Here is a 12,734-nt window from a genome sequence, read left to right on the forward strand (position 1 = left end):
AAAAAATACACGTGTCCTGGACCTCTGGGTCTAAACACAAGCTACATCGACTCCATATATATTTTTCTTAAATCAGTATATATATAATAATCTCTGCTGACAAGTTTACTTTAACCCCTCCCGCCCCAGTCCTGACCGGCTAATACTGTCAATCCTGTATACATTGCTATGTACAGGGTGAACGGGGGATGGGGGGGGACTTATTAAACATGTACAAAAACACAACATAAAGATTTTGTTTTCTTAAAAAAAAACAAGTTATTTCAATGATTTACATAAAATGTTAGGATTTGCATTTTGTTTTTTTCTAGGTTTTCGTACCTAGCAGTCAGCACCTATAGGAAAGTAAGAAAGATGTACAGGGGTGGGGGGGGGGGGGCGGATATTGGGAGTAACGCAGACTTAACCCTTTTGTTGTTGCCTGGTTGCAGTTTGGCAATCAACAAAAATACCCCCCCCCCCTCCTCCCCCCCCAGGTGTGTTTTTACAGGTTACTACACTGCTAGGAGGGGTTGTCCATCCCCAATGCTGGAGGGCTCCGACTGCAGAACGTGAGAAATGTTTTTACAATGACTGACTCACAACATAGGAGATACTGAACAGGTGCAAATTTCACAGCTTGCTTGGCCATAAATCTCTCTGCAACAACCCTTTCCCCCTCCCCCACCCCCCTTCACGTCCCTTGTTCCTTCTCTCCGTCCCGTGATCTACATATTAGGTGCAAACGCATCAGTTCCATAATAATAGTGACCCTCCCTCGTCCTCTCCACCTCATCTACCAGCGAGATTCCAGCCTCCTTCTGGGAAAATAGTGTAAAAAAATAAAAATAAAAAAATTCTAATCGATAAACCTATCTGCTCCGGACTCTACAGCAAGCAGCGATTACGCTCCTCCCCAACTCCTCTACATAACTGTGGATTCTCCTTGGAGGGCCCTGGGTCTTCCAAGCCTCTAGGCTTTCTTGCACTTTCCTTTCTTTTCTCGTTGCTGGAATTTTCTCAGCCTTCTGGCCCATGTGTCCCTCCACTGGATGACCAAGCTGGTTTTGTCTGCCACCACCCCGTTTTGGTCGGGTAAGTCCTCGTCGTTGCCCAGGAGCAGATACTTCTTCATAGGCTTCAGTTTTGGACATTTGCAGGCGATGTCTTTAGAACGGATCCAAAGGTTCTGGTCTCCTCGGCGGATTCGATTGGTTCCTTGTTTGTAGACCGAGATGACGTTGACGGTGAATTTCCACCAATCTCCTACTTTGTCCGCCTTTAGGATATGGATCTGAACGGCTGAAAGAGAAGAAGAACTAAGATGAGTCTGATGAGGCCGAGATGGAAGAGGTCGGAACGTTACGTCAGGAATGAGAGATATGGACGTGATTGTTAGAAGATACAAGTCCTAGACAATTCTACAAACATCTCATCACCAGATATTACATTTCTATCCTCCCTGTCCTTCATCTACAACAACAACAACTTCTATGATTGATGTCATCTCCTGTCCTCCACCCATCACAGATGACCTGGTGATCCCCGAAATACTGGAGACTGAGCCAAACCAACGTGCAGAGCGATGACACCGCCACACCCTGCTCTGCATAACCTTTAGTATCAGGACACAGGTCCAAGATGGAGACTCCAAAACCGCATCTCGTGGCCTCATAACAGCAACTACCGTCATATCGTGTATTATAGTACATAGGAGCAGTAATATAGTAGTTATATTCTTGTACATAGGAGGTAGTATTATAGTAGTTATATTCTTGTATATAGGGGGCATTATTATAGTAGTTATATTCTTGTACATAGGAGCAGTATTATAGTAGTTATATTCTTGTACATAGAAGGTAGTATTATAGTAGTTATATTCTTGTACATAGGAGGTAGTATTATAGTAGTTATATTCTTGTATATAGGGGGCATTATTATAGTAGTTATATTCTTGTACATAGGAGCAGTATTATAGTAGTTATATTCTTGTACATAGGAGGTAGTATTATAGTAGTTATATTCTTGTATATAGGAGTAGTATTATAGTAGTTATATTCTTGTACATAGGAGCAGTATTATAGTAGTTATATTCTTGTACATAGGAGCAGTATTATAGTAGTTATATTCTTGTACATAGGAGTAGTATTATAGTAGTTATATTCTTGTACATGGGAGCAGTATTATAGTAGTTATATTCTTGTACATAGGAGCAGTATTATAGTAGTTATATTCTTGTACATAGGAGGTAGTATTATAGTAGTTATATTCTTGTACATAGGAGCAGTATTATAGTAGTTATATTCTTGTACATAGGAGGTAGTATTATAGTAGTTATATTCTTGTACATAGGAGTAGTATTATATTAGTTATATTCTTGTACATAGGAGTAGTATTATAGTAGTTATATTCTTGTACATAGGAGTAGTATTATAGTAGTTATATTCTTGTACATAGGAGGTAGTATTATAGTAGTTATATTCTTGTACATAGGAGTAGTATTATAGTAGTTATATTCTTGTACATAGGAGTAGTATTATAGTAGTTATATTCTTGTACATAGGAGGTAGTATTATAGTAGTTATATTCTTGTACATAGGAGCAGTATTATAGTAGTTATATTCTTGTACATAGGAGCAGTATTATAGTAGTTATATTCTTGTACATAGGAGTAGTATTATAGTAGTTATATTCTTGTACATAGGAGGTAGTATTGTAGTAGTTATATTCTTGTACATAGGAGTAGTATTATAGTAGTTATATTCTTGTACATAGGAGCAGTATTATAGTAGTTATATTCTTGTACATAGGAGTAGTATTATAGTAGTTATATTCTTGTACATAGGAGCAGTATTATAGTAGTTATATTCTTGTACATAGGAGCAGTATTATAGTAGTTATATTCTTGTACATAGGAGCAGTATTATAGTAGCTATATTCTTGTACATAGGAGCAGTATTATAGTAGTTATATTCTTGTACATAGGAGGTAGTATTATAATAGTTATATTCTTGTACATAGGAGGTAGTATTATAGTAGTTATATTCTTGTACATAGGAGCAGTATTATAGTAGTTATATTCTTGTACATAGGAGCAGTATTATAGTAGTTATATTCTTGTACATTGGAGGTAGTATTATACTAGTTATATTCTTGTACATAGGAGTAGTATTATAGTAGTTATATTCTTGTACATAGGAGGTAGTATTATACTAGTTATATTCTTGTACATGGGAGTAGTATTATAGTAGTTATATTCTTGTACATAGGAGGTAGTATTATAGTAGTTATATTCTTGTACATTGGAGGTAGTATTATACTAGTTATATTCTTGTACATAGGAGTAGTATTATAGTAGTTATATTCTTGTACATAGGAGGTAGTATTATACTAGTTATATTCTTGTACATGGGAGTAGTATTATAGTAGTTATATTCTTGTACATAGGAGGTAGTATTATAGTAGTTACAGTCCTATGAAAAAGTTTGGGCACCCCTATTAATCTTAATCATTTTTTGTTCTAAATATTTTGGTGTTTGCAACAGCCATTTCAGTTTGATATATCTAATAACTGATGGACACAGTAATATTTCAGGATTGAAATGAGGTTTATTGTACTAACAGAAAATGTGCAATATGCATTAAACCAAAATTTGACCTGTGCAAAAGTATGGGCACCCTTATCATTTTATTGATTTGAATTCCCCTAACTACTTTTTACTGACTTACTGAAGCACAAAATTGGTTTTGTAACCTCAGTGAGCTTTGAACTTCATAGCCAGATGTATCCAATCATAAGAAAAGGTATTTAAGGTGGCCAATTGCAAGTTGATCTCCTATTTGAATCTCCTCTGAAGAGTGGCATCATGGGCTACTCAAAACAACTCTCAAATGATCTGAAAACAAAGATTGTTCAACATAGTTGTTCAGGGGAAGGATACAAAAAGCTGTCTCAGAGATTTAACCTGTCAGTTTCCACTGTGAGGAACATAGTAAGGAAATGGAAGACCACAGGGACAGTTCTTGTTAAGCCCAGAAGTGGCAGGCCAAGAAAAATATCAGAAAGGCAGAGAAGAAGAATGGTGAGAAGAGTCAAGGACAATCCACAGACCACCTCCAAAGAGCTGCAGCATCATCTTGCTGCAGATGGTGTCACTGTGCATCGGTCAACTATACAGCGCACTTTGCACAAGGAGAAGCTGTATGGGAGAGTGATGAGAAAGAAGCCGTTTCTGCACGTACGCCACAAATAGAGTTGCCTGAGGTATGAAAAAGCACATTTGGACAAGGCAGCTTCATTTTGGAAACAAAAATTGAGTTGTTTGGTTATAAAAAAGGCGTTATGCATGGCGTCCAAAAAGAAACAGCATTCCAAGAAAAACACATGCTACCCACTGTAACATTTGGTGGAGGTTCCATCATGCTTTGGGGCTGTGTGGCCAATGCCGGCACCGGGAATCTTGTTAAAGTTGAGGGTCGCATGGATTCCACTCAGTATCAGCAGATTCTTGAGAATAATGTTCAAGAATCAGTGATGAAGTTGAAGTTACGCCGGGGATGGATATTTCAGCAAGACAATGATCCAAAACACCGCTCCAAATCCTCAGGCATTCATGCAGAGGAACAATTACAATGTTCTGGAATGGCCATCCCAGTCCCCAGACCTGAATATCATTGAACATCTGTGGGATGATTGGAAGCGGGCTGTCCATGCTCGGCGACCATCTAACTTAACTGAACTTGAATTGTTTGTCCAAAATACCTTTATCCAGGATCCAGGAACTGATTAAAAGCTACAGGAAGCGACTAGAGGCTGTTATCTTTGCAAAAGGAGGATCTACTAAATATTAATGTCACTTTTCTGTTGAGGTGCCCATACTTTTGCACCGGTCAAATTTTGGTTTAATGCATATTGCACATTTTCTGTTAGTACAATAAACCTCATTTCAATCCTGAAATATTACTGTGTCCATCAGTTATTAGATATATCAAACTGAAATGGCTGTTATAAACACCAAAATATTTAGAACTAAAAATGATTAAGATTAATAGGGGGGCACAAACTTTTTCATAGGACTGTATATTCTTGTACATAGGAGCAGTATTATAGTAGTTATATTCTTGTACATAGGAGCAGTATTATAGTAGTTATATTCTTGTACATAGGAGCAGTATTATAGTAGTTATATTCTTGTACATAGGAGCAGTATTATAGTAGTTATATTCTTGTACATAGGAGTAGTATTATAGTAGTTATATTCTTGTACATAGGAGCAGTATTATAGTAGTTATATTCTTGTACATAGGAGCAGTATTATAGTAGTTATATTCTTGTACATTGGAGGTAGTATTATACTAGTTATATTCTTGTACATAGGAGTAGTATTATAGTAGTTATATTCTTGTACATAGGAGCAGTATTATAGTAGTTATATTCTTGTACATAGGAGCAGTATTATACTAGTTATATTCTTGTACATAGGAGCAGTATTATAGTAGTTATATTCTTGTACATAGGAGGTAGTATTATACTAGTTATATTCTTGTACATAGGAGTAGTATTATAGTAGTTATATTCTTGTACATAGGAGTAGTATTATAGTAGTTATATTCTTGTACATAGGAGGTAGTATTATAGTAGTTATATTCTTGTACATAGGAGCAGTATTATAGTAGTTATATTCTTGTACATAGGAGGTAGTATTATAGTAGTTATATTCTTGTACATAGGAGCAGTATTATAGTAGTTATATTCTTGTACATAGGAGCAGTATTATAGTAGTTATATTCTTGTACATTGGAGGTAGTATTATACTAGTTATATTCTTGTACATAGGAGTAGTATTATAGTAGTTATATTCTTGTACATAGGAGGTAGTATTATACTAGTTATATTCTTGTACATGGGAGCAGTATTATAGTAGTTATATTCTTGTACATAGGAGCAGTATTATAGTAGTTATATTCTTGTACATAGGAGCAGTATTATAGTAGTTATATTCTTGTACATAGGAGCAGTATTATAGTAGTTATATTCTTGTACATAGGAGCAGTATTATAGTAGTTATATTCTTGTACATAGGAGTAGTATTATAGTAGTTATATTCTTGTACATAGGAGGTAGTATTATAGTAGTTATATTCTTGTACATAGCAGTAGTATTATAGTAGTTATATTCTTATACATAGGAGTAGTATTATAGTAGTTATATTCTTGTACATAGGCATAGTATTATAGTAGTTATATTCTTGTACATAGGAGGTAGTATTATAGTAGTTATATTCTTGTACATAGGAGGTAGTATTATAGTAGTTATATTCTTGTACATAGGAGGTAGTATTATAGTAGTTATATTCTTGTACATAGGAGGTAGTATTATAGTAGTTATATTCTTGTACATAGGAGGTAGTATTATAGTAGTTATATTCTTGTACATAGGAGGTAGTATTATAGTAGTTATATTCTTGTACATAGGAGTAGTATTATAGTAGTTATATTCTTGTACATAGGAGCAGTATTATAGTAGTTATATTCTTGTACATAGGAGCAGTATTTTTAGTAGTTATATTCTTGTACATAGGAGGTAGTATTATACTAGTTATATTCTTGTACATAGAAGTAGTATTATAGTAGTTATATTCTTGTACATAGGAGTAGTATTATAGTAGTTATATTCCTGTACATAGGAGTAGTATTATAGTAGTTATATTCTTGTACATAGGAGTAGTATTATAGTAGTTATATTCTTGTACATAGGAGTAGTATTATAGTAGTTATATTCTTGTACATAGGAGGTAGTATTATAGTAGTTATATTCTTGTACATAGGAGCAGTATTATAGTAGTTATATTCTTGTACATAGGAGCAGTATTATAGTAGTTATATTCTTGTACATAGGAGGTAGTATTATAGTAGTTATATTCTTATATATAGGAGGTAGTATTATAGTAGTTATATTCTTGTACATAGGAGGTAGTATTATAGTAGTTATATTCTTGTACATAGGAGTAGTATTATAGTAGTTATATTCTTGTACATAGGAGCAGTATTATAGTAGTTATATTCTTGTACATAGGAGCAGTATTATAGTAGTTATATTCTTGTACATAGGAGGTAGTATTATAGTAGTTATATTCTTGTACATAGGAGCAGTATTATAGTAGTTATATTCTTGTACATAGGAGCAGTATTATAGTAGTTATATTCTTGTACATTGGAGGTAGTATTATACTAGTTATATTCTTGTACATAGGAGTAGTATTATAGTAGTTATATTCTTGTACATAGGAGGTAGTATTATACTAGTTATATTCTTGTACATGGGAGCAGTATTATAGTAGTTATATTCTTGTACATAGGAGCAGTATTATAGTAGTTATATTCTTGTACATAGGAGCAGTATTATAGTAGTTATATTCTTGTACATAGGAGCAGTATTATAGTAGTTATATTCTTGTACATAGGAGCAGTATTATAGTAGTTATATTCTTGTACATAGGAGCAGTATTATAGTAGTTATATTCTTGTACATAGGAGCAGTATTATAGTAGTTATATTCTTGTACATAGGAGTAGTATTATAGTAGTTATATTCTTGTACATAGGAGGTAGTATTATACTAGTTATATTCTTGTACATAGGAGTAGTATTATAGTAGTTATATTCTTGTACATAGGAGGTAGTATTATAGTAGTTATATTCTTATACATAGGAGTAGTATTATAGTAGTTATATTCTTGTACATAGGAGCAGTATTATAGTAGTTATATTCTTGTACATAGGAGTAGTATTATAGTAGTTATATTCTTGTACATAGGAGGTAGTATTATAGTAGTTATATTCTTGTACATAGGAGTAGTATTATAGTAGTTATATTCTTATACATAGGAGTAGTATTATAGTAGTTATATTCTTGTACATAGGCATAGTATTATAGTAGTTATATTCTTGTACATAGGAGGTAGTATTATAGTAGTTATATTCTTGTACATAGGAGGTAGTATTATAGTAGTTATATTCTTGTACATAGGAGGTAGTATTATAGTAGTTATATTCTTGTACATAGGAGGTAGTATTATAGTAGTTATATTCTTGTACATAGGAGGTAGTATTATAGTAGTTATATTCTTGTACATAGGAGTAGTATTATAGTAGTTATATTCTTGTACATAGGAGCAGTATTATAGTAGTTATATTCTTGTACATAGGAGCAGTATTTTTAGTAGTTATATTCTTGTACATAGGAGGTAGTATTATACTAGTTATATTCTTGTACATAGGAGTAGTATTATAGTAGTTATATTCTTGTACATAGGAGTAGTATTATAGTAGTTATATTCCTGTACATAGGAGTAGTATTATAGTAGTTATATTCTTGTACATAGGAGTAGTATTATAGTAGTTATATTCTTGTACATAGGAGTAGTATTATAGTAGTTATATTCTTGTACATAGGAGGTAGTATTATAGTAGTTATATTCTTGTACATAGGAGCAGTATTATAGTAGTTATATTCTTGTACATAGGAGCAGTATTATAGTAGTTATATTCTTGTACATAGGAGGTAGTATTATAGTAGTTATATTCTTATATATAGGAGGTAGTATTATAGTAGTTATATTCTTGTACATAGGAGGTAGTATTATAGTAGTTATATTCTTGTACATAGGAGTAGTATTATAGTAGTTATATTCTTGTACATAGGAGTAGTATTATAGTGGTTATATTCTTGTACATAGGAGTAGTATTATAGTAGTTATATTCTTGTACATAGGAGGTAGTATTATAGTAGTTATATTCTTGTACATAGGAGGTAGTATTATACTAGTTATATTCTTGTACATAGGAGTAGTATTATAGTAGTTATATTCTTGTACATAGGAGGTAGTATTATAGTAGTTATATTCTTGTACATAGGAGTAGTATTATAGTAGTTATATTCTTGTACATAGGAGGTAGTATTATAGTAGTTATATTATTGTACATAGGAGCAGTATTATAGTAGTTATATTCTTGTACATAGGAGGTAGTATTATAGTAGTTATATTCTTATATATAGGAGGTAGTATTATAGTAGTTATATTCTTGTACATAGGAGGTAGTATTATAGTAGTTATATTCTTGTACATAGGAGGTAGTATTATAGTAGTTATATTCTTGTACATAGGAGTAGTATTATAGTAGTTATATTCTTGTACATAGGAGCAGTATTATAGTAGTTATATTCTTGTACATAGGAGCAGTATTTTTAGTAGTTATATTCTTGTACATAGGAGCAGTATTATAGTAGTTATATTCTTGTACATTGGAGGTAGTATTATACTAGTTATATTCTTGTACATAGGAGTAGTATTATAGTAGTTATATTCTTGTACATAGGAGGTAGTATTATACTAGTTATATTCTTGTACATGGGAGCAGTATTATAGTAGTTATATTCTTGTACATAGGAGCAGTATTATAGTAGTTATATTCTTGTACATAGGAGCAGTATTATAGTAGTTATATTCTTGTACATAGGAGCAGTATTATAGTAGTTATATTCTTGTACATAGGAGTAGTATTATAGTAGTTATATTCTTGTACATAGGAGGTAGTATTATAGTGGTTATATTCTTGTACATAGGAGGTAGTATTATAGTGGTTATATTCTTGTACATAGGAGTAGTATTATAGTAGTTATATTCTTGTACATAGGAGGTAGTATTATAGTAGTTATATTCTTGTACATAGGAGCAGTATTATAGTAGTTATATTCTTGTACATAGGAGGTAGTATTATAGTATTTATATTCTTGTATATAGGAGTAGTATTATAGTAGTTATATTCTTGTATATAGTAGGTAGTATTATAGTAGTTATATTTTTGTACATAGGAGTTAGTATTATAGTAGTTATATTCTTGTACATAGTAGTATTATAGTAGTTATATTCTTGTACATAGGAACAGTATTATAGTAGTTATATTCTTGTACATAGGGGCAGTATTATAGTAGTTATATTCTTGTACATAGGAGTAGTATTATAGTAGTTATATTCTTGTACATAGGAGTAGTATTATAGTAGTTATATTCTTGTACATAGGAGTAGTATTATAGTAGTTATATTCTTGTACATAGGAGGTAGTATTATAGTAGTTATATTCTTGTACATAGGAGTAGTATTATAGTAGTTATATTCTTGTACATAGGAGTAGTATTATAGTAGTTATATTCTTGTACATAGGAGGTAGTATTATAGTAGTTATATTCTTGTACATAGGAGCAGTATTATAGTAGTTATATTCTTGTACATAGGAGTAGTATTATAGTAGTTATATTCTTGTACATAGGAGCAGTATTATAGTAGTTATATTCTTGTACATAGGAGTAGTATTATAGTAGTTATATTCTTGTACATAGGAGTAGTATTATAGTAGTTATATTCTTGTACATAGGAGTAGTATTATAGTCGTTATATTCTTGTACATAGGAGTAGTATTATAGTAGATATATTCTTGTACATAGGAGTAGTATTATAGTAGTTATATTCTTGTACATAGTAGTATTATAGTAGTTATATTCTTGTACATAGGAGGTAGTATTATAGTAGTTATATTCTTGTACATAGGAGGTAGTATTATAGTAGTTATATTCTTGTACATAGGAGTAGTATTATAGTAGTTATATTCTTGTACATAGGAGTAGTATTATAGTAGTTATATTCCTGTACATAGGAGCAGTATTATATTTGGAATAGGAATACTCTATACCCACAGATTTTGGAGCCTGTTCTGGATTTTGTCTTCAATTTTGGGTTATTAAATGACAATTTACCTAGGACTCTCTCCAGCATTACACTATCATACACTGAACTATAGTGCGGTATAGGTAGCTGATACTGCTGGTGTGTGAGTTATTGGGTGGGATTAGGGATCAGTGATGGAGCCATTTGCTTACACAGTAGAAGAGCTGGGACATTACAGTCACCCCTTTGCACGCGCTCAATAGCCAGATAATTGGGATATTTCATGCGTCATTACCATAGACCTCTATACTATAGTCAGTGACTGTTTTGGGGACACCTCCTGCTGGTCGGGCTGACACTTTACTAGTTAATGTTTCACTATAACCTATAAATCTGCCTTGTGTGCTCAGTGTTTCCCTCGTTAGACATGTAACACTGGAGAATGGCAGGACTGTCTGAGATCTGTATCCCCCCCCCCCCCCAGTAATGTCAGTAGGGTACAGGTGACGTCACCTCCAGAGATCCCCGGGCCTACTCTCTACCCATCAGGGTCAGCAGTATAAAAATGCAAAGTCTAGCAATTATTTGTCCGGAGATGATCCCGTATCTCTTGAGCCCCTGTTATATATGACTTTGGGGCACCTCTGGTTATCTCTAGGTAATGTTATAAGAAACTGGAGGTCGGCCCGGTCTGTCCCAGATCCCAGGGATCTCCAGTTATTACAGTCTTGGAATATTGGGGGTTGTAGTCCAGTAACATCTGGGAAATTTTTCCAATAAGATTTTTTCTTTTCAGCTTTATTTTTTGGCGCTGACCTGTGAATGTGGCCGCCCAGGTTATTATGGGGTGTATATAAGGGATATATTGTGTGTCCCCTCCCCCATCCCTCTAGTAATGGATGGTTCTGGTCCCGATGTGTACACAGCCCAGTATGTCCATGCACCGCCATAGCAGGAGGATTTCGTTATTAACCAGGGCATCTGACCATCCCGCCTGCAGCCGCTCCGCACAGGAACACGAGAACCTTCCAGCTTCCCGCTGGGGGAGGGGGGGGGGGGGGGGGAGACACCTTTGGAAAAATCAACATTCTCAATCCTAAAGTCTTCCAGAATTTCTTATTTCACCTTCCAGCTGTGAAAACATGAGTGCAGGCTGTGGATGTGTCACCGGCTGGGGAGGGGGTACAGGCTCCCGAAACGCCTGAAAACGTACCAGCTCTGCCACACACAATATTTCCTCCCCAGGTTACTCTACACAGAAGCCTCTGTGGCCTCATGGCGAGCCATGGAACTACAAATCCCAGCAGGCGCAAAGTGTCCCTGCCAACAAAACCAAAGCACCGCCAGGGCCGCACCTCTGTTTGTAACTACACCGCTATCAGTGTCTAGAAAACTGCAACATATGAAGGAGGTTTGTAAATTCTCATCACGTGTCCCGTCCTGTCTCATCCCGTGCCCCGTCCCGTCTCATCCCGTGTCCTGTAGTTGTGGGATGGAGCGTGTGCAATACTCTCCAGTCTGTGCTTAGGTATAGGTTAGAGCTCAGCGCCTGCGCAATACCACAACCCCACGGCGCATGCGCATGTCTGCAGTGATGTGAGTCCTGCCTATGAGGACAACGGAGGGATCTGGGGCTGGTGTATACGGTGCTACTCAAATGTCTGGGCACAACTCTTCATTCCCTGGTCTTTTTGTTGATTCATATTGAAGACATAATAACTATGAAGGACACAGATATGGGATCATGTAATAAGCAAACAGTCTTACAGCGGGATGTTTCATATTTTAGATTATTTGCCCGTTTTTCCTTTCACCACAGCTTTCCGCATTCATCAGTTTATGAGGTGGTCCCCTGGTTTGGTTTTCCTATAGTCTTGTTCAGCATTGGTTGCTTTTTATTATCTCTGCGGTCCAACCCATCCCAAAACATCTCAGTAGGATTTACGGCAGGTGATTTTTGAGACCGTCATCTCCACCTCTCCTTGGTCAAATAGCCCTTACATATACTGGAGGTTTATTTTCGGTCATTGTC

At 34.6% G+C, this 12,734-nt stretch overlaps 1 protein-coding gene across 1 annotated transcript in view; it reads right to left on the reverse strand.

Moving 5' to 3' along the window:
- Positions 1 to 686: 686 nt before the first annotated feature.
- The window catches only part of NTN1 (netrin 1), a 197,644-nt gene continuing 185,596 nt past the window's right edge, over positions 687 to 12,734 (reverse strand). Inside the window, exon 8 of the mRNA XM_075279300.1 lies at positions 687 to 1,281. Coding sequence (XP_075135401.1) covers positions 953 to 1,281 — 329 coding nt within the window. The 3' untranslated portion in view covers positions 687 to 952. The remainder of the gene's footprint in view (positions 1,282 to 12,734) is intronic.

This window comes from Leptodactylus fuscus, chromosome 6 (genome assembly GCF_031893055.1).
Source record: "Leptodactylus fuscus isolate aLepFus1 chromosome 6, aLepFus1.hap2, whole genome shotgun sequence".
NCBI lineage: Eukaryota > Metazoa > Chordata > Amphibia > Anura > Leptodactylidae > Leptodactylus > Leptodactylus fuscus.